The 23652-nt window shown below is 35.6% G+C and overlaps 1 protein-coding gene across 5 annotated transcripts in view; it reads left to right on the top strand.

Annotated features, from left to right (window-relative positions):
* LOC128205613 (protein kinase C-binding protein 1-like) overlaps window positions 1-23652 on the top strand; it is a 38907-nt gene that overhangs the window by 4398 nt on the left and 10857 nt on the right. For 2 of the 5 annotated variants that reach the window (XM_052907361.1, XM_052907360.1), the window contains exons 3-19: window positions 723-971; window positions 6371-7171; window positions 8899-9047; window positions 10127-10270; window positions 10558-10671; window positions 11276-11368; window positions 11786-11873; window positions 12594-12649; window positions 13204-13284; window positions 14439-14554; window positions 15151-15279; window positions 15505-17685; window positions 19539-19650; window positions 20062-20215; window positions 22046-22170; window positions 22774-22948; window positions 23526-23596. In XM_052907361.1, the coding sequence (XP_052763321.1) occupies window positions 723-971; window positions 6371-7171; window positions 8899-9047; window positions 10127-10270; window positions 10558-10671; window positions 11276-11368; window positions 11786-11873; window positions 12594-12649; window positions 13204-13284; window positions 14439-14554; window positions 15151-15279; window positions 15505-17685; window positions 19539-19650; window positions 20062-20215; window positions 22046-22170; window positions 22774-22948; window positions 23526-23596 (4838 nt within the window). Of the gene's footprint in view, window positions 1-722; window positions 972-1362; window positions 1385-1813; window positions 1913-6370; window positions 7172-8237; window positions 8689-8898; window positions 9048-10126; window positions 10271-10557; window positions 10672-11275; window positions 11369-11785; window positions 11874-12593; window positions 12650-13203; window positions 13285-14438; window positions 14555-15150; window positions 15280-15504; window positions 17686-19538; window positions 19651-20061; window positions 20216-22045; window positions 22171-22773; window positions 22949-23525; window positions 23597-23652 lie in introns of those variants that run through there. The other 3 variants (XM_052907364.1, XM_052907362.1, XM_052907363.1) reach the window with 3 other exon arrangements.

The following is a 23652-nucleotide window of genomic DNA, read 5'->3' as shown; positions in this document are numbered from 1 at the left end:
TACACACTTTTTTAAGTAATTTGTGCAGAAAATAACCCTTGGGACTCCGGATTACCAACTTTTTTTGGGCTCTAGACCCATGGTGGTGAAATACTTGAGTCCTGGGGATTTCAAAATGAATCACTTATGATTTCCATTCAAGAAGTGAAGTACTCGGAAAAGGAAATTATTTTTAAACAAAAATTATTTGATATTTTAGTAGTTAAAATAATTTTTAGGAGGACACTTAACAAGCGATGAATTAGTACTGATAAGTTTTATGTTTAAAATTCTAGTATGGTTTCTATGAAAAAAAATTGCATGCGCTGAACAATACTAGAAAGTGATAGTGGCATTATGATATTTATCAACAAAGGTATTGTAAGATTGCTTTTTTAAAGTAGTGATAATGTCTATTTCGAAAATATTATTTTAGACTTAGTTGATTAGATTTAGTGGGTAAAACATTCTGTTTAATTTTTTACTTTGACTTATTAACTAATGCACTTTCTTGATTTTACAAAAAATGTGTAGTATACTTATGGATAAGAGGCCACATTATCTTTTAAGCCTTTCTTGATGCTTTCTTTCTGGAAATGATTTTTGATGCTAATAATAACTCATTGTTTACATTTTTCTGTAAATTGTGACAAAATTGCAGGACTAAACATTGAGACAAAAGTCACAGCAATCATAAAGATTACATATGATATATCCTAAATTATAATAATCATAAATTTCAGGTCGGTTAAGCACTGGTTCTGCAGGCCCATCTCCTGTTGGTTCCCGGTCCAGCACTCCTAGCCAGTCGCCAAGCACGAGGGCCGCTGCAGCCTTGGGGTCAAAGGTTGTAACCCCTGGAGTGACCCTGAAGGCTACACCTTCGAGATCAAAGCGATCTACCCCGGGATCGGCACCGGGGTCAGCATCGAGAGGAAGTGTGCTTGATAAACTGCGCGCTAACAGGGAAAAGTTAGAAAAACAGGGAAAAGGTGGGAATATGCTATCACATATAAATGTAGAGTTAGCTTATTATGACGCTTTATTGCAAAGTTAGCATAATACAGATTTGAATTGAAATTGGTGAACCAGATCCATGTTTCCATTATAAACCACAGGAGGTTATTATGATAACAAATAGTAACTTAGGTATTATTTAGTAACTTAGGTATTATCTCGTGTTATCTATGACGAAGAATAAATATTTCAACAATAATATTTGACACGTCTGTCATCTCAATGGTAAAATACAAATATCAGAACAAAAACTGGATAGTATAGCGCTTGAAAAGCAGGCTACTTATCAAAAAACATCATGTACATATAGTGTTCTGTAACCGCCCTTCTCATTTTATTATCAATATAACACATGTACCTGTGACCTTCAAAAATCTTATATGTTTTGGTAATAATGTGTTTCGGGGATATTTATCATTTATGTGACAGGCGCTGCTTTATTTGAACGAAGGAGAAAGTTCACTGGAATATATACCAAGAAAAAACTGAATCATGCTGTTTAATATTTAGTTAAAACAAAGTTATGAGTGTTAGCTGTTTATTTGACATAATTAAATCCTGACTCAGATATAAACCAGCTGTTATTATATGTAACTACATATGAAAGATACTTTATGAAATGGACTCAAAATAGGAGCTGGCTAAGTTAAGTCTGAGCAAATTCAAAGTTTATGTCAATGCTAATTTTACATATATGTATTGATTTAATCTTACACTGCTATTTTCAGATCAATACACATCAGCCTATCAGAGACTATCTGTCTAGTTCTATTTTTAGATTGTAAACATTCACTGCATGCCGACATAAACATTGTAATGTATAGGCAGGCTTAATGGATGTTTTGCATGGTTTATATCAGGCTTAAAACTTTGTCAGTAGTAATTGTGTTATGTGATGGAAGTATTTTCTACATAAGTTGGTACATAATTGTAAGGCGGTAGTCTTTTAGAGAAAAACATAGCTGTATTTCATATAATGTGTTAAAGTCTTTATAAAATGTAGGTCAGGGATTGAAGTACAAAAATAAATTGTTGTTTTATGTTGAAAATAATGTTTCTTTAGATATCTTCCTCGATATTTAAAGGGCTGGAATCAGCTTGACGGTCATGCAATAAATGATATTGATGTTGTGATAAAATTGTCTTTCTAAATTAATTCCTAACTTTTTTTTAGATATGTATATGTTAAGTTCAGTGTTCTGGTTGAAGTGGTTAATTAAAGGGACCTAATCACATGGTATCGGATCAGAATTTCGAAAAAAAAAATCCAGGTGAAATGTCAACAAAATACTGTTAAGAGCTCCATTTTTAACTGATATTGAAAAATGTGATATAAAATGCTTTTTTTACGTAAAGCGGTGGTAACGATATAACGATTATTAAATGTTTTAAGGCTATAGATAATTAAATTACAAATTTTTGTTTATAAAGCTGCACCCACAGATTGACCGTTTTGACATTTTCTTATTTTTGTCTTGGAGCCAATTTTAGCGTACATGTCTGGAAACCAGTGATTCAAGACTGCTGACAGATCTGTGATCAGAACGCATTGTTCTATATTATGTTCCAAAATTGATGTACTAGGTAAAAAAAGCAATTAACAAAGTTTAAAAAAAAAAACGACTTAAAAAATCAGATTAATTTTAGATATTTAGAAAAGCAGTCAGTATGAAATAAAGAATGTCAGATTAGGTCAAAGTTACTTAGTTTTCAAATAAAGTTATAGACATTTCATGAGGTGATCTTAGGTCTCGATGTTTACACGTGTCTGAACTTGCTCAAGGTCGCTTACTCATTGCCTCTTAAAAAACACCGCAGATACATGTATCTACCAAGAAAACCGCTTTGAACAAATTGAGCGTGATTCAGTATTGATCAACTAATAGCTATCTTCACAATCAAGCTGGAATAGATTGGAATAAACTTTGAAGTAATTCTATTGATTTTGATTTATTGTGATTTGAAAGCGAAGTTTTACAACCAAATCAATTCTGATCTTTCCATACTAGTACCTTAAATGTTTGGTATTCTGTACTTCATAATATATACGTTTCTGTATTCTATTATTATAATTATGTTTGAAACTTATTTATTTTAGTCATGAAAGTTTAATTGGGGACAAACATTAATCAATTGTAATGTCACCTGACATTGTATTTGCATTGTTTAACAGTGATCAAAATTCAACCCCTGGCTTAATGATTGTGAAGAAATTTATGATAACTTTTGCTAAGTCACCCTTATTGGCATGATGTTGCCCCATAGTGTGGTCTTGTGTTGTTGGGGAAACCGAAGTACCCAGAGAAAACCCACGTGTCTGGCATGGTGGCCACTAACTAAACTCACATGAGCCCAGGCCGGGAATCAAACTCAAATTGCCTTGGTGAGAAGCGAGTGAGCTACCCGCTGTGTTAACTAGACAACCTAAGGTGGCTTGTAAAACATTTTGAATTTTGTTATATGTTTATGCATTCAGTCTTGTTCAAGAAAACTTCCATTTTTATCACTGGTTTAAAACAAGAATTTGAAAATGGCAAGATGTTTGTAGATTTTTTTTTCCACAGGCTATGAATGCATAATTAATTCCTTCTAACGAGGTTCAGATACAACCTCTGTAAGCAAATAAACTAGATGAAATTAGATTGTCTATTATCTAAAGGTTTACATTTTATTGGGTCAATCATAGAAAAAACCATTGTCGTGTGGAATGTGAAAAAATGCTTGTTTAAATGATAGTACATCATTAAAGTTCAAAGTACAGCACTATTCCTTTATTGAACTCTTTATTGACATTTCGGCCTAAATCTGCTTAAGCAAATACATGCATACAGAAGAAAACAAAAAAGAAGTAAAGATATCTGGCCAACAAGAATGCAGGGTATGGAAATCAGTGTATGGTTTATTCTGAAACAAATGTGACAAAATGGTTAATGTCTGGGAGACATCTCTATCTGTAAGGAGGGACTTATGGAGTAGGAGGCAGATATAAGGCTTCAGCGTGGTAAACCAGTGTTGGAGCATTTCAATGACAATTGCCTTTCCCTTAAAGACATTGGGGTCTCGGTATTACAGACAATAAAACATGGGTCTAGATATTACAGGTTGATACGGAGATAGAATGGATTGAACGGCTGGAGACTTAGTACCCTGGTGGTCTGAACACTAAAACCCAACTGGATGTGTTATAATTAAGAGGACAGAAGTTTTAATAGTATGATGGATGTTAATATATATGTGGCTGTTACTGACATGTGATATTTAGCAATACCTATAAATTACAACATCTTGTTATTGAAATAATCACTTCCCTGTGCAATTTATTTATATTCATGATAATAGGGTATCATTTTACTATTTTTTTCCCCACATTATCGAATTATTCTTCTCATTATAAGTTTAATCATAACTAATATTTTTAATTTTTGATTTTTTTTATGAATTTATAAATTCTAAAATTGATAGGAAAATTTTCTATGCGATTGAAATTAACGCATTACTATATTGATTAATCATTGTTACCTATATTTTTATTCATCATATTCAGGTTTCTGGTATATATTTATTTTAATAAGGCATTCTTGCTCTCTTTATAAACATAATCTGCTTCTGTTGATTTGCGACAAACGTCATGTGTTGATTTTAAATTATGATGTCATTTCCTGTATAACGTCAATCCATATATTACTTTTACATGTTAAGCTCCAAATATAAGAGTAAGTATTTTGAAAAAGGCCTAAAGGCCAAAAATAAAAAAGTTCAATAAAGGATTTGAACAGTTTTATTTGCTGAGGAATAATTACAGTGATACACCGCTGTTGTTAATAAATATCTAAAAATGGGACAGAAATGCTTTATTTATCGCAAAAGCTTAAACATTGAATCAATTTAGGCCTGGATTTACAACATTCAGTTCAATGGCTATCTGCCAGTTACTCTTTGGTGTTTGTTAAAAAAACTGATAAAAAGTAAGTAAAGTGAACGGAAATTTTGTAGAGTTTGAAAAATGCATTGTCTACAGAAAAGCTGTGAGTGAGTCCATTAAAACGAAGCATTTTCATTACCTTTTTTCCGCCCAATGTTGAGATCATGTTATACTAAGTGCCTCCATTAAGAATTTGAAACTGGAAGTATTAACTTTCTGTCTATCAATATTACAAGTTTTCACCGAAATGTGGAAGTTTAAGTCTCTCGCGTTTTTCACCTAGTACGTAAAAAATCAAATTATTTGCAACTATAAGATGCCAAATTCACAGATTCTTATTATGACAATATAAAGTACATCAGTCTGATTGATATTGTGACCATAAAAGTAATATTGACAACAGGTTTTGATATTTTGAACTTCAACATTATGGAAGTTTTTGTACTTCCAAGGATCAATTTTAGAAGTTTTAACCCATTTCTAGGGAGTAATATACTTCCTTTAATGGAAGCCCTGTATACAGCTCTTCTAGAACGAGTTAGACTCAACATTTCAAACAGGTTTTCTGTTGTTTTTCATGTAAATATTGATCTTGTGTTTGAAATCAGTGTACGCACCATGTTTTTGCATTTGCATTATTTTGTACCTGTTGTGGACTTTAGATATTATAAGTGCAACACCAATTAGATTTTCAGATTATCAGATTTTAGTTTCAACCTGGTCTGGAAGTTCAAATTCAGTGATTTTATCATGTCACTAGATGATTGTGACACTTGTGTATACTTAACTGGCAGTCTTACTGGTGTTCAGGGGAGCTCAGGGGAGCCATGGTTACAGACAGTCTCAAGTCCAAGACTAGACTTATACTCAGAAAAGCACTTTTATAAGATAAAAAAGAATCATCTTTATTTCATTCGTATAAACTGTAAAATTTTGAGTAGTAATAAAAGCCAGCAAATTTCATCATCAAAACTCAACTAGAAAGGAAGTTATCATGAAACAAAGACTTGCAGATTTGCGGCTTGAGTCTGAACTCAGACTTGTCACTGTACATAATCATGGCCAATTGAAACTTAAATCACTGTACAGGCAATCCTGGTTAGGGGGAAGTTAACATTGCTACTATTTAACACTTCAATACCTTGAAACTGTATATATTTTTGCAAACAGAAGCATGAGGAGTTTACAGTGGTTGAAATTAGCACAAGCCCACAAGCCCTGCACTGGTAAAATGTCTTCCGGGCTTGCTCAAATTCTGAATTTTATATAGCAGGGCTTGTTCAAAACTTTTATGCCAAGCAATACAATAAGAATTCGGGCTTGTTCATCCAAAAGTCTAACATCGATGAATGGGAGAAGTTTGAAGAATACTTGAACTACTTCATCTCTTTGACCCTGGTAGTAATTCATGTCCTATAAATGCAATAATGGGCACTATTGTGTATGTTTCAGCTGTTAACTCCAAAGAAAAAGAAAGTAAAGGCAAGAAAGACACCAAAAGTAATACAACTGAACTGGAAGAAACAGGAAAGGAGGAAGATAAACATGTTATTGAAGCAAAGGATGAAGTTGACACTGGTAAGATCATCATTGTAGCAGAAAGCAATAAACTATCTGCTGAAAAAACATCAACAGAACAAGAGGGTGATGAAAATGAAGATAAGGAAAATGACTTAGATGCTGAGCAGGACATTACTGACAAGGTTGAAGATGTTATTGATGGAAGCACTGATGGGAAAGATGAGAAAACAGACAATTGTAAAACTATTGAAAAGGAAAGTGTCAGTGAAGAAACATCTAAGGAAGCAGAGAATGATGGTAACATTGTGATAGAAGTAACAGATTCGATAGATATTTCATCTGAAGACACTGACACCGAGTCTGAATATGAGCTTGATGGTACCAAAAAAACACCTGACAAACAACCAGAGCATGATGGTAGTAAGAGAGGATCAGAACGTAGACGTCATGAAAAAGTTTCAGGTAAACTGGATACTGTGGAAGTGAAAGCAAGTGAGCTAGACATTGAGAAAAGAGGCCAGTCAGAGACAAAGTCCTCTGTAGATAGTAAAGCAGGTTCAAAGACACCAATAACAATGAAAACTGAGCCTGACACTAAGGGTGCTACTCCGGGAAGTGCCGGAATAAGAACTAGGTTGAAGTCTGGAAGTATCCAGATGAACGGGACCATGACAATATCTGCTGCAAAGGAGAAAGCTGATATGGAAAATATCGTAAAACAGATTACAAAAAGTAAGTTAATGACAAACCACTCTGAAATGTTTTTTCTTCTATATCTAATGAAAACAGTGTATATTTTTTTTTATATATAGTTTTAACTCAGGGCTTTTCCAGTAAAACAAATAACCCACGGGGAGGCAATTATTTTCACAATATTTGGTTGGGTCTTTCGCTTATTTGGACCCCAAAAGGGTAAATTTGCTTCTGTATAAGGGGAGTGGCATAATTTCATAAGTGCCTTCCCGCAGTGGGTTATGTGTTAAAATGGATTAGCCCTCACCCTGTTAGATGCACAACGCCTGATTATAATATCTTTATTGATAAACTTTAAAAAAAATCAAACTATTGATTACATTTCTCCAGTTTCAAATAAAGAAATATGGACAAGACTCTACATAGGACTTCAAATAAGACTTGATGAATGGAAAAGTATAGCTTATACATGAGGAGTTTTCTTATGTATAGGACGCACTTTTATTCCCCAGAATTTAGATTTGAAAAAAAAGCATGCGTCCAATCTAGAGTATTTTGCTTCTAACAATTTTGGCTCAACAGTGACACAGTGACCAGTAAGTACAGTGAACACTGAAGGAAACAACTGACTGTGTATATTCACAAAAGTTAACGCATAAAAGTTACACATCAATTTTGGCTCTATAGTGACACAGTACTACATGTGACCAGTAAGTACAGTGGACTACAAAGATGACAACTGACTTAAAGGATATTGAAGTTAGTTTAACACATATTAAATTACTTCAAAATGATTTGATGGAGAAATAAATGGTTTGATTACTTTTTTAACTTCATAGGGACATAACTCACAATACACATTGCCTTGAATGGTAATAAATAAACATGCTAACTGTGAAGTGGCATAACTGTACTCTGTCAATGCTGTTTAAAGTGTGAAGGTGCGAAAAATTCCATCTACTAGAATAAAATAACACTACAATGGCAGTGTTGTTTGTTCACACTATGCCATGTGTTATTTTTACTTAGCTGAAGGTGTTGACATATATACCATACATGTATAAGGCTGTTGCTTTTACAATTTGTACCATTCTCGAAAGGTGCCTGCCCACTTCCCACAATGGGGAGATTCCGTACAGCATACACAGTACGAGAAAAGTTAGCCATCATCAGCTATGCTGAAGAGCACGGCAATCGTGCAGCTGGCCGCAAGTACAAAATGAATGAGGTTAACGTTCGCAAATGGCGAAAACAGAAGTCAGAACTAATGACCATGAAGAAAACAAAAAAGGCAAACCGTGGAAGAGGAGCACTCTATCCCGCTATGGAGACTGACATTCTAGAATACGTCAAGGAGAGACAAGAGAGAGGCATGACTGTATCCACTCTTGATATTCACCAAGAGGCACTGAAGTTGGCCGAAAAGCAGATAGTTCCTTCAACATTCAAGGCATCACATACATGGGTCCACGGCTTTATGAGACGCCATCAGCTGTCTGTTCACCACTGTATGGTGACACCTGATTTTGACATGTTTCCACGGTGTCCAATCAATGGTATTGAATTTATTTACCCGATTATTCTGGTATTTTTTGCCTGCGTCCTATCTATGCCAGCGTCCTATACACAGGAAAATTCAGTACATGTTTATCTCGTTGGAGCCTTAAATAAAAAATATAAACCTGTTTGTAGTGGAGGACGTCTTTAGGCAAATTTTTATGTTGACAAGTAGAGGATATGATGTAACCACGCATTTTCTCTCCTAGTTGAGTCGTCCCCACCCGCAAAGCCAACCCCGGCAGTTACAAAGAAGCGGCCATCGTCCCAGACACCCTCTGCCATCATGGAAGTTGTCACAGTGGATCACCCGCCCCCGAAAAAGCGCAAGATTGGGCGAAATAATGGAAGTGGTCAGGTAATGCTTTTTCCCTCCTCAGTTTTTCGCAGAGAAATAATGAAAGGTATTGTCATAACGTTGGTGTTGTTGGTAGCAGTAGTGATGTTGTGTACAACTTACATCTAGGCAATAGCTGAAAAAACGTTGGAATAACATGTTGCTAGTGACAATATGATTGTTGACAACTAAGGGCCTTAATGATATTCACGTGATAACCCTTGTTTGACTTGATATTACAAACAGCATACGCCATTCTTGTTGTGGGGATTATGATTAAAAAATTTTTTTACCAATACCATAGTATCTTTATTGCGAAAATTGGAAAGATTTAGTTTGAAGAATGGTTATGATACATCACATGTATGTGATCTTGTACATTTGCATGTGAAAATTTAAAAATTGTTTTCAAAATCACTCTTTAATGAAGCACTCTTACTCCCAAACAAGATTTACCACAATTGTTAAAAAATATCGAAAAGGATGAATAAATGTCAAAAACAATGATTCTTATGAAGGATACTGAGTTTAATTTGAAAGAAAGGTGCAGTTAACATGGTATTTCTACCTTATGAGACGATAGTAGATCACAATAAATATTTTAGCACTCACCAATCATTTAATATTTTTTGCTTTTTCAGCCATTAAATACACGGTTACAATCATGTTATCAGTAATTAATATTTTCCATAAATGCATTATTTAGTAAGTAGTTAAAGGTTTATCACTCAAAATTTATGGTTGTTATACATGTGTATGTATTGATTTTGAATAAAAGTGTCACTTTAAGCACTCTGATACTGCAGTTATCCACATTCCTCATGCTTTTATACACAAGAAATTCTTTTTATTTAAACATCTAGATGTTTTAATCGTTTAAGAACTCAAATGTTTAAATCAAGATTTACTGTAATGACAACTTCTGCTGGCTGTGCCATGAACTTATATGTGTACATTTGCATGTTAAACTTTATAAACTCAATTTATAAGCTCACTCATACTGCATTTAACCACTTTCCTCCCACGTTTACACACTGTTATTTTCCCTGTAAGAAATAATTCTAGTTTCTTTTCAATCTTCTGAAAATTCCAATTTCCAGGACAACTGTAATGACTATTTCTGCTGGCTGTGCCATAAGGAGGGAACCCTAGTCTGCTGTGAGTTGTGCCCACGGGTCTACCACTCAAGATGTCTGGGCTTGAGTGAGGCCCTTCCCCAAGACTGGGTCTGTCCGGAATGTGAGGTTAGAATGAAAATATTTTTAGTCCTTCAGTGTTTCTAAGATGTAAAGATGGTTGTGAAATCTGGTTTTAAGGTTTGTCTTTGTAGATGACCCCATGAAGTTTAGGTCAAAGGTCAAGGTCACTGTCACATTTAAATAAAAAGGTAGTGCAAGCAAAAAGTGTCTTACCTATTATGCTGTTATATATGAGCCTGTTTAATATGAAATAGAATTTATGTTACAAACATAAAACCATAAATGCCTCACAGTTTTCAATAACTTACATGTCCTGGTTCTATTTTTGTCAGAAAATCATGCGGGCAGAGTGTGTGGACACGAGGTCAAAGGCCATGGAGATGTTGACCATCGATCAGTTGTGTACGCTGCTGAAATACGCCCTTGATCGCATGAAACATGTTGGGGTAAGCCAGACTGCTGTGTACCTCGTTGAAATATGATGTCAAACAATGCACCAGGTTGGGGTTACTAAGTTGTGTATTGCTGCAGAAATATTCCTGTGATGTCATGAGACATGCCAGGGTATATCACCATTGTGTAAACTGCTGAAATATGCCCTTGATGAAATGAGTCATGCTGAGGTTAGTCAGACCTCTGTTTGCATCGAAGAAATATGCCTTTGAACGCATTTAATATGCTTGAGAAGGTCACCATAGATTAATTACACCCTCGAATGCATGAAAGTGTAAGGAAAAGAGAAAAAACAGTCAAATTTTGTTATTGTGAAACATTTAAATACTTAGAGAATGTATGAGAATTTGAAGATTGTTGCATTCTTGTCAGATTCCATGGACTGTTTTATTCTGTATATAACCTTCTACTACCCGTGTTTTAAGAGTAAACCATTCCATTTCTTTTATAACTTTTCTCTCCACCTGTTTTCAGAGTGAGTGATTTCATGGATTATTCCATTCTGAATATAACCTATCTCTCCCCCCTATATTCAGAGAGAATCATTCCATGGACTGTACCATTCTGTATATAACCTATTTCTCTCCCTGTTTTCAGAGTGAACCATTCCAGAGACCAGTGGACCTGAACGCTGTCCGCAACTACTCAGACTATGTGTACCACCCCATGGATCTAACAATGATGGAAAAGGTAAATATATATGCTTGACTGATTTTCAAGGATTTTTTTTTCAATTGCCTGTTTGGATTTAAGTCTAAAACTTGGGAAGATATTTTCATAAGATTTTGTATACATGTTTCCAATGACCGGGTCAGCATTGCCATCAACTTCTGGTGCTGTTTTTGTTATTAACTTTTATATGCACGTGTTAAATTCTAAGCTGGTCTGGGTTTTGAAGAGAATAAATAAAATTATTGTCATAGCCTTGTAGCATGGTTATAAGACTCAATGTCTTACAAAAACTATGATGTTGGACAGCCCGGCTTTAGCATGACTTCAAAGTCAATCTGGGTTGGCAGAATATTGTTCATTATATTTTCATTGTTTGAAACAGTGAAATATCATTTTTATTTCACTGATTTAATAATCTGTGTTTCATGTGGATAGAATATCAAGAAGAAGCAGTACGGCTGTACAGAGGCTTTTCTGGCAGATGCAAAATGGATCCTGCATAACTGCATCATCTATAACGGAGGTATGGGTGACAATGATTCAGATTGTGTTTTACTTGTGTTGTATTAAGAGATTGCTTCAATTTTATGGTTATTTCCCATGTCTTTCATGTGAATTCAATCAGATTTCTGAATTAAAAACATTTTAAAATAATTGATTAACCTTTGACAAATTAAAATGGCGTGGCAAATGTTGTAAGCATCACTTAATTGACCAAAAAAATGTTATAGAAGTACTATGTGAAATAAAGTAATCCACATTTATTGATTTCACCTTCATTACAGTTGATGAAAGACTCATGTCTTTCTGTAATCTATTTTACAATCAGACTAAATTAGGACATGGTCAGAATGACCAAAAAGATTCCATTTGTTGAAACTTATTTATTTTACAACGATTGTTAAACAAGTTACAACAAGATTATATTAATCACTCTCGCACAACTTTACACGAGAGTGTGGTTTTGTGTTGTGTTGTGGGGGAAACCGAAGTACACGAAGGAAATCCACTTTTCAAGCTTGACCACAAACCAAACGTACATGCGCCCAGGCCGGCAATTGAACCCAGGTCGGATTCCCTGCATTTGACAGGCAAGTAATCTCTCCGCATTTCTCATTTCTCTGGTATTAACATATCGAGGGGCAGTTGCACAAGGTTTGTTTATTTAATGTCTCTTCAAGCCTTCTCACTTTCATCCTCGAATGTATAAATACACCGAACGCACCTGTGTTCTTGTTTTCAGCTGTTGGTATATTGACAAACAGTGCCAAGATGATAATAAAGATCTGCAAGCACGAGGTAAGTCTTAAAGTTTAACATGAAGACTGCTTTCGTTTTACAAACATTTCATGAGCTTGTCTTTTAAAAAAAATTATTGTCATAGCTTTGATGACATTGTTGAATGTGGCAGCATCTTGCAAAAACATTGTCACATTGCTCAAAATCAGTTCAAGATATTCAAATGTAATTTGGTACACATGGTCCCAGAGGCAATACACACATTTATGAAAATACTCAAAACTCTGGCTAAGTTGTATAGTAATGACCCTTGTTTGACTGAAAAACAACAAGAACATTCCAGCATTGGCACTTGTTATTTCTTAAGTTTGTGATTTCATCATGTTGTAAATACATATCTGGGCTTGCATTTTTTCTTTCAGTCTGTGAAAGCCATTCTTTATATATATACATGCATGGAGCTTGGAAGTGATTTTTTATCAACATTGCATTGAAAAAAAAGTCATAATAAAAAAGACTTGGGCACTAGCAAAAAAGGCCAAAGAATCATTCTTTTATATCGTCCAGTATCTGCGGTATTTCATTTAAATTTTGTATGATTCATGTACTTCCAGATGAATGAAATTGAGCTGTGTCCGGACTGCTACCTCAACTCCTGTGTACGCAAAAATGACGAGTGGTTCTCCGAAACTTGTGTATGTACATTCTGTTAAGTACTGCATTAGGAAAGAGATTGTATTGAAAAATCTCACTGACAGAATAAGTTTGGTTAATAATATCTGTCATGTGTTCCCGTTGACACATCTGGTGTCATAGAAAAATCCGGAAGCTATTTTTCTATCCAGAACGGACACACATGATAGATATTTTTTCTAGCATACCTTAAATTACATAATTTGTGAAGAAAATACATAAAAAGGCGCATTTTTGTACATTTCACCAAAAAGCGCGTGCGGTGACGTTTACTGACGTCATGACGCGCAGTAATTTGTATTCACTGCATACGTAAATAAGTTCCTTCGATATCACGTCTTTTAAGGGTCATTTTGTTTTGTTATGAAGATATATTTTTGCAAAGTTAATGTTTATGGAACTCATCTTTTGAAATCTCATAATTATGGTTACATAAAGTATATAATAAAATAAATAAAAAGTATTACGTCACAGCGCGTGACTCATCTGGCATGGGGGGGTGCCAGATGGAATTTTCCAGCACAGCTGACGTCACCGGAAATGCCTATCCGGTGTGCTAGAATAGTTATTAAAGGGACCAGACACCAGATGGTACCAAAATCGCTATACACAGAATTTCCATCAAACGAGCCAAGAATTATCAAAAGGAACTAGTAGGAGGCCAATAATACATCAACTAACATGATTAAAATGATATTTTGTTGCTGTCTCAGCTGTGTTTACTTGTTTAAGAATAGCCCATAATGGTGTCCCAGTCTATACTGTATATATTTAGCATGTGAGTAGCACATGATTAGTACAGATACATATACTGACACTATTTTTTTAAATTGAATGGAATTTACATCATAGACAAACTCAGTAAATTTTGAATTGGGAAAATACGCAAAAACTGTGCAAGATACATGTGTCGTAAGCGATGTAAGCGTGGTGTAAGTAAGATTTAATACATTGTACACAATGATATCAATTTTTTGTAAGTTTTTGACAATTTTCTTTTTTTCTTTTAATGGTATCATCAGATTCTGGTGTCTAGTCGCTTTAAAGACTTAAGTACCATTGAAAATAAGAGTTCAGTCTCCTTGAACATTCAAGGCGATTCATCAACATAAAGCTGTAAAAAGCCGTCATAGGTATTCTCTTGTTTATATTTTAGAGGGTTCCCCACACGCTAGTCTGGGCAAAGCTGAAAGGTTACCCATTCTGGCCATCTAAGGCGTTAAGGGAATCGGATGGTCAGGTTGATGTACGCTTCTTCGGAGCACATGACAGGTGAGATTAAATTATTTTACTTTTTTGGCATTTAATTACAAGTATTACTTTCAAGGAAAGCTTTCTTAATGTTATCATATTGTAGCACTATGTAAAGATCAACAGAGAATGGTGTATTGTTGAGTTTACCATTTAAAATGATCAGCAGGAATTTTTTTTTTTCAAAAACTTCCTATTTAGGTCATGGATTCAATTTTTACAGTGATTTGTCTGCAAATATCCCAACCACGCTACAGAACATCAAGGGAAGTCAGAAACTCTCTCTCCACCTCAAGCATTGTTTCATTCAATTTAGGCCATGGGTGTTAATTTACCATTGTATCTTGTTGTCCAAGAAAATCCCAAACACCAGTACAGAATGAAAAGAGAATTCAGGCCCCCATCCCTTCCTAAACCCCCAATTATTTAAGTTGTGATGTTTTGAATGATATTTTGTTCTTTTATTTAAGTGATAGGCACAAGTGCCCAAGTTTTTTTCTGTTTTCAAGAACATCCCTATATGATAACAGAAGGGAAGGAAGAACTAGAATTTGAACTTGTATCCCCAACCTACATCCATTACTGAAGTTTGAATGATATTTTTCCCATCCATTTAGGTCATGGGTACCACCATCGCAGTGTTTTCTGTTATCCAAGAACATCCCAACTTCGTTACAGAAGGGGAAGAGAAACCAGGGCCTTGATATGGCCATCAGAGAGCTCAACATTCACATTAAGAAACTCAGGTGAGGTCTATTCTATTGATGATCATACAGCAGTGTTTTTTTCTGGTTTGAACCTGAAATTGGACAATGATCCCAATGTCCAAACATATACTTTGTCGTCTAAAGTAACGTCATTACATTTCAAGCATATTATATTGAATTTTAATTTGAAGACTCTTACTAAAAGCAGCCATGATAAAACACCTAACATGTATAAAAAATAAATAATGTCTCCTCTATCTTCAGAGAGCGATTTGGCAACTTTGAGTACGCCCCATTTAGGACGCCATATGACAAATCCGACTCGTACAAACCCGTCATTGTTCACCAAAGCCCCAAAAAGCCCTCGACCACCTCAGTTCAAAGACAATCTTCATCCACAGGATCGATGTACGCAAAACCTCGACCAAATATCATATCCAAACGTTCAGCTATGTCCAAAACTGCCACTGCCCTCAGGAACAAATACAGTGCAATGGTTTCATTAAAAAAGATTGACCTAAGTCCGGATAAAAATAAAAGATTTAGGGTCGCTAAGAAGTCAGATAGAAGGGAAGCACTAAAAGCTGATGAAGAGGATGATGATGAAAGTGATAATGATGATGGTTTAGATGTTGATGACGGTGAGGCTGATGACAATATGGAAAGTGATGGTGAAGAAAATGAAACTAATAATGTGGCTGTAGATAGTACAGGTGGAAAAAGTAGGACAGACACAGATGAGACAGTTAATACACTTGAAGAAAGTAGAACAGACAAAGATAATGCAGGTACTACACATGAAGAAATTATAACTGGCAAAGATGGATCACAAACAGATTGTGTGACTAAAACCGTGGTTCAAATGGCAGATAAGAAGGCTGAAACACCGAAGAAAACCGAAGCAGTTCATGCATCCAAAAATATTGTTGACAGACTGGCAAGTAAGATTAAAGCTTTGCAAGAAATGGAGGAGGATAACCATGCAGATAGTATTAGAAAAACAAGTAATGAGAGTCAGAAGGATGATTTGACAGTGCTAAACTCTAGTGTTCAAAATGAAGTTGTAGAAAAGGCAGACAAACAAACTGATGCTCCAAAGGAAACAGAGAAAGAAAATGATAATCATGAAATTGATAAAAAGGATTCTGTTAATGTAGCTTTACTGACAGAAACCAAGCAGCTTAATATTTCTAATGAATCTGATAAGGAAGGTTCAACAGGTAAAGATACTATGGAAACGTTTCTTGAAAAGACAGAAAGGGAGTCTAAAGAGGAGTATCAGAAGAAGTTAGAATCTTTGATAAATTCTGGTAAGGAAAAACTTGGTGTTAAGGAACTAAATGCAGATTTAAAAGATTCGGAAAGTGTCAGTTCTGATTTAGATGAAAACGATAGTGAGTTAGTGGAAGATACAATTGACGATTTATCATCAGAAGAAGAGAGTGGTAACGATGAAACAGAGGGGAAAAAGAGTGACATGGACAGTAACAGTGTTGACAGTTGTTCAGCTGTTGAAACAGTTAATGAATCTAGTCAAGAGAGCCTTGATAGTCTTAAAGAATCCACAGAATCAAAGACAGTTGAATGTGTTAAAGATACAAAAGAAAGTAATCTGGCTGATGAAGAACAAACAAAAGAATTGAAGAAAAGTGAAGAAGAGGCGCAAACAGAAGAACTAGAAGACCAACAATCTGAGAATTCTAATGATGGATCTGACAAAAGTGATAAAATGGAGGAAGAGAAAGGAGCTTCTGAAATACTACACAAAGAACTTAATGAAAAGATTACTGACAAAGACAATGGTAAATCTAAAGACAGTGATGGAAAGGACAAGCAAATAAAGGAAAATGATATGGAAAATGATAAACATAATGAAACTGAGGGTCAAAAGGTATTAAATGAATTAGGAGTGGTGAGTCAAGATGCTACAAGTGAGAAAAAAAGAAAAAGGACAGAACTTGATACTGACACGGAATGCTCTGAAGAGAATGATACAAGTAAGAAATCTAAAGTCACTCTTGATAAAGGGATTGAGAATGGTGTTGGTTTAAATGTGCATACTGTTCTTGATTCCTCTAGTGGAGAGCTAATGGAAGTGAGAGAAAGTGCAAGTGATTCTGAAGCAGGTTGTTTGGAAATAGATCTTGATGAAAGTGTGGATCAGGATAAGGAGAAAAGTGTTTCTGAAAAAGACAATGAAACAAAAACTCAAAAACAGGGTACAGGTGATTCTCAAGACAAGGATTCAAGCAATGATAAAGCGGCAGAGATAGACAAACAATCTGAAAAATCTTCTAATGACACATTTGTGACAAAAATTGATATGCAGGGTATGTTAAGAGCAGGTGAGAAACAAGCATCTAGTCTTAGACCTGGTTCTTCTGCATCTACATCTGCATCTGCACCCACTCTGGAGACTGATGGATTGGAAGTCATGTGGAGTGGGTAAGCATAATTGAAACAAAAATATTGCATCAATTTCGTGAGATTATAAGGATAAAACTGGTAGAGCAGGGGCAGTATTCAATGTTATTCTTATCCTTAAATATACCTCAGTGATTCCATTCTGTCTATTGGCCAGTTATTTTTACAGTCTAATCAAAACACTCAAATTCTGCTCTTAAACTGAGGTTAGACCTTAGTTGGTTATGGAATACAGCCCCACTCTGTCATTGATATCTTCATGCTTTAAATGGTTTCTGTTCAATTTATTTCTACCGTAAATGACTGGGTATAAGACGATAGGGGGTATTAGACGCAGGGAAAAAAATCTGTGAAAAGCCTGAGAAAAAACTTTTAATATAGTTTTTGGTTAAAAGACGCATAGAAAAAATGTCAAAATCGTCCAGCATTTTCGGCCACCATGTTTGTTGACAGTGACAAGAAATTATTTTTTTCGTGAAAATGGCGATGGTTGTCTTTAAAACCATACAACCATACTGTCGAGAATGAAAAGTTAAGTTATGCTAAAACCTTATATTGTACAGGTTCTTTCTCAAAATGTCAACACCTACAGAAAAGAATAAAGAACGTGACAAAGTGCGAAAAAACAAGACCATTATTGCAACAGTTTGTAGTATTGGTATGTTAAACAGGTTAAAGCAGTCGAGTTTTTCACACCTTATCGGTCAAATATTTTGACAGTGCCCAACTTTGCTTTTTTATATGCAAGTTTGATAATTGTTCAATTCAAATTATTATTCAAAATAATATTGAATAACTTTAATTGAAAAATATTTTTGTTGAAATTATAAACGTCTTATGATATACCGTATCCCGATCTTCAACTGCCGTTTTAACCGGTATATACTCGATCAATATGACACGAGTAACATCCCTTTCTACATAAATCTAAACAAACTCTCGGCTTGAAATTGACCTCAGAAAAAAAGTTCAAAAAATTGTTACTGGGTATTATATGCAGGCATTTTTTTGCATCGAAATCCGAGGGAAAAAAGTGCGTCTAATACCCAGTCATTTACGGTATCTTAAACTATCCCAAACTGCACAGCAGGATACTCAGATCGGAGATCAGATAAGACAATTAGGCAATTGGATTAAGATCAATTAACAGAGGTTGTGTACAAATACACGGTTTGGGGGGGGGTCACTTATAGAAGGCTTAAACTTGGCCTTTAATATTCAAGTAAATTATATGAATAATACCATTGTTTACCCTTTAAAGGTGCACAAAATATGTTAACACTTGATAGATGCGAAAATAATGTTGTTGTTTTACCATTAAAGTTAAATGCGTTAAAAATGATAATGTAAGTGTGCCCCTTTAATCTGCACTCTCACATATTAAGCGTTTTGACAACTTTTTTATTTTTTGTTTTGGAAAGACCAAATTTTATGCGTAAATATCTGCAAACCAATGATGTAAGACTGCTGACAAAAGATCAGATTGCAGATTTTCATATTTCTGTTTGAAAATAAATGTTTTATGGCTTAAACCGTAAACTGTTACTAATGGTTTAAGAAAAATGCATAAAACATCAATTTTTGAACTTAAATATAAACATCTCCAATCTATTTTTTTGTCAGCAGTCTTATATAACTGGTTTCCATACATTTTCGCAAAAATAGGCTCGTTCCAAGACATTTTTTTTTTTAAAAATGGTCAAAAGGAACAATCTGTGAGTGTGCAGAATGAAGCTTGGTATAGACTATCAATAAGCATATCAAGGGCTTTGACAGCGCAAGATGGATGATCCATAATTTCTTCTAGTCTTATTAGACTTATGTCCATCTTGCTCTGTGTCCATGACACCAACAATTTTTGCCCTATTATTTAGGGACTCATCAGAGTTTGGTAAGCTGCCAACCCAGCCACCTGCTAAGCCAGACGTTGACCCAAATGCTGAACTGCCAACATCCAGCAAAATAGCAGAGAAGTTCTCGAAAAAGGTAATTTATCTGTATTACGTACAGTAATTGGTTTTTGCAAATAATTGTAAATGTCACTGGATTTTCACTATGTCAGTATGAACATACATAGCAAGTTCCACAACTCTGGTTACAACATTTGTCGTTAGTTCTGTTCTTCCCACAGATGATGTTGGTCATGAAGGCGACTTCGTTTCATCTTTTTTTTTGCTTGAAATTTTATTTTACACACATGTTTATAATGTTGTCACCCATTTGTGAATGTATGGTCTTCATCAATTCATATCAGAAATTGCAATTTTGATGAAAACAAGTCAAGATATTTTTTGTCATTGGTGGACACATGGAGCAAACACTTTATAATTAAAAATATATCAAGATACTGACATGAAACTTGGCACATATATTGAGTTATGCCCCATTATTCTACAGATGCTGGTCAGCATTCAGGCTACACTTGAGGAGATGTGTAAAGAAGTTATGGAGGAGCAAGTCAAGCCGGACAACCTTGACACCCTTCATAAACAGCTGCAACTGGCGCGCTGGGAATACAGCACCGAGCTTAACGAAATTAGGCACAATTTCCGTATGTCAAAGTTTATTTTTCTAGTTAACTTCCGTATGAATCTGTAGTGTATTGAAATCTCATATATATTTGGCATATACGATCATAAACAGCGGCAACTGGTGTGTTTGAAACATAACGAAATCTGGGACAACTTCAGGCTTAACTATGTATAAGAGTTGATGATGTCGGAGGTGAAGACTTGCTGGGTTACAGAGAAATGCACCTGAGTTAAGAATATAGTAAACCTTTTTCTTTGAAGCTGAAATAATTTAGAATAATCCAACTTACATTTGCAGAGCGGAGGTTGAGGCATACTGGGTTACTGAAAAAAAGAAATGTTCTTGGGTATAATTTATAGCATGGCTTTTTAGTCAGGCTGAAAGTTTTTATGCCCCCGAAGGTGGGCATATTAAAATCGCACCGTCCGTCCGTCTGTCCGTCCGTTCGTCCGTCCGTCCGTCCGTCCGGCTCTGTAACTTTCCCTTGTATGGACAGATTTTAAAATAACTTGCCACATGTGTTCCACATACCAAGACGACGTGTGGCATGCAAGACTCGTGTCACTACCTCAAAGGTCAAGGTCACACTTAGTGTTTATTCACAATGGAGTGCTGCATATAAGGACATAGAGTATAGGTTGTCGTGTCCTGGCTGTAACTTTCTCTTGTATGGACAGATTTTAAAATAACTTGCCACATGTGTTCCACATACCAAGACGACGTGTCGCGTGCAAGACCCGTGTCCCTACCTCAAAGGTCAAGGTCACACTTAGTGTTTATTAACAATGGAGTGCTGCATATAAGGACATAGAGTATAGGTTGTCGTGTCCGGGCTGTAACTTTCCCTTGTATGGACAGATTTTAAAATAACTTGCCACATGTGTTCCACATACCAAGACGTGTCGCGTACAAAACCCGTGTCCCTACCTCAAAGGTCAAGGTCACACTTAAAGTTTATTCACAATGGAGTGCTGCATATAAGGACATAGAGTATAGGTTGTCGTGTCCGGGCTGTAACTTTCTCTTGTATGGACAGATTTTAAAATAACTTGCCACATGTGTTCCACATACCAAGACGACGTGTCGCGTGCAAGACCTGTGTCCCTACCTCAAAGGTCAAGGTCACACTTAGTGTTTATTTACAATGGAGTGCTGCATATAAGGACATAGAGTATAGGTTGTCGTGTCCGGGCTGTAACTTTCCCTTGTATGGACAGATTTTAAAATAACTTGCCACATGTGTTCCACATACGAAGACGACGTGTCGCGTGCAAGACCCGTGTCCCTACCTCAAAGGTCAAGGTCACACTTAGTGTTTATTCACAATGGAGTGCTGCATACAAGGACATAGGGTATAGGTTGTCGTGTCCGGGCTGTAACTTTCTCTTGTATGGACAGATTTTAAAATAACTTGCTACATGTGTTCCACATACGAAGACGACGTGTCGTGTGCAAGACCCATGTCCCTACCTCTAAGGTGAAAGATACACTAAGTGTTTATTCACAAGGGAATTCTGAATATAAGGACATAACAGTGTAGGTTGTCAAGTATGGGTGGTATTTTTTTATGTTCAGAGGCAATTTAAAATAACTTGCCATATGTATTTGACACGTAAAGGCAAGATCAACTTTTCATGTACTGACCTTGTTCGTAGGTCAATGTCACATTCGGGGGCATTCGTCACATACTGTGACAGCTCTTGTTGTATAATCTAACCTTATTTGCAGGGTCAATGATGTCTTAGCTGAAGGCTTACTTGGTGGCAGAGAAATGCTCTCGAGTGTCATTTATAGCATGGCTTTTTAGTCCAACTGAAATTATTTAGTATAATCTAACCTTGTTTTTCAGAGTTGACGATGTCCGAGCTGAAGGCTTGCTGGGTGGCAGAGAAGGAACAAATACTAAAATCTCAGAAAACTCAGTTTGATAAGGAGAAAGAGGCTGCTGTAGCAGATGCTAAAAGAAAACAATGGGTGAGATAATTTAGCAACTGGGGGTCCATATTCTCCAACACAATCCAGCTTACAAAATGTAAAATCTGAAAGGTTACAGAATGTTTCTTTTTTGATGAAAAATATGTAAACATCTTAATAACATATTCACCATCATTCAATTTCTCATTTAACAGTTTTACCTTTGTTATGAGTTATAAGTGGTATCAAATAAAACAAAACAGTAACTATGTCTAGTACTAGTAATTGACAATTACAGGGGTGAGAGTCTTCCGCAGTTTTCAGGAATATTTCTTCCCTTGGGCCAAAAACACATTCAAACATAGCCAAACTTACTCCTTACAACTAGTATAGATATGTTTATATGCAATTGTAGGCTATTATGTACTTAATCCCAGGAGCTTGTCCTGGACCTGTCAACGGGCCTGACTCGACTCCCTGGATCCTCGGCGTAAATTTCAGGGATACTTGCTTTCAGAAATTCTCCCTCCTGCAAATAGCTGAAGACAATTTGCAAAGAAAAGAGCTTTGAGACACAAGTTTCATTGACATGAGTAACATCAAACCACATTTAAGTACTGATTAAAGTCGCCATACTGAACTATTGATTTAATTCTGGTACAGTGTGCGTCCTGCGGTAAGGAGGCCATATTCTACTGTTGCTGGAACACGAGCTACTGCGACTACCCATGTCAACAGAAACACTGGCCAGTACATATGCACTCATGTCTGCAGACAAACAAGAACAAGCCCCCCATAGGCGCTATGGCAACAGCTACTTCGACTGTTGTCTCCACTGGTAAGTCAGCCTTGATATTAATTTTGATTATTTTTTTCGATTAATTTTATCTTTTTCGATTAATTTTATCCTATCTGCATGCACCGATTCACCAGAGTAAAAACCAAGTCTTGCTTGGTCACTATGGCAACAACAGCCTTGACTATTGTCTCCTCAGGGAAGTCAGCCATGACACCTGGACTTTTGAGTTAGATTGGAAAGTGTGTTTTTATATAAATGAACAATCAATGTGAACAAATTTAACCAGAATAACAAAAACAAGTCTTCTGAGGTCACTATAGCAACAATAACTTTAACTTCTGCTATCACTCTGATATGTGAGCCTTTTTAACTTGAGTTGTAAGCTGAACTTGTGAGTATTTTGTTTTAATAATGTTGACACAGACAGACATTCCAGGTGTTTCCTACATTTAGTTCTTCCCTAAATCGTTCAGTTAACCACGAAAGATATATCTCTGTTCAACTTTATTTCTGACAAATGACACTGGCATCAGAACAAATAAAAATAAGGTAAAACATCCCAATAAGATTTGTGTGTATCAATATTAATTTATCTTGAACCATCCCTGTGTTTCAGCTTTGATGGCGTCCAGTGTGCAGACAACAGTTCCCATTGTCACAGCAGCTGTCTCAGCACCTCACACAACAGTGAGTATAATACCATGTGGTTATATACCAAACTTTACAATATAGAACTCTGTTAT

This window comes from Mya arenaria, chromosome 10 (assembly GCF_026914265.1).
Source record: "Mya arenaria isolate MELC-2E11 chromosome 10, ASM2691426v1".
NCBI classification, from domain to species: Eukaryota; Metazoa; Mollusca; class Bivalvia; order Myida; family Myidae; genus Mya; species Mya arenaria.
The sequence above is the reverse complement of the archived record's forward strand: the minus strand, read 5'-3'. Positions and strand labels throughout refer to the sequence as shown.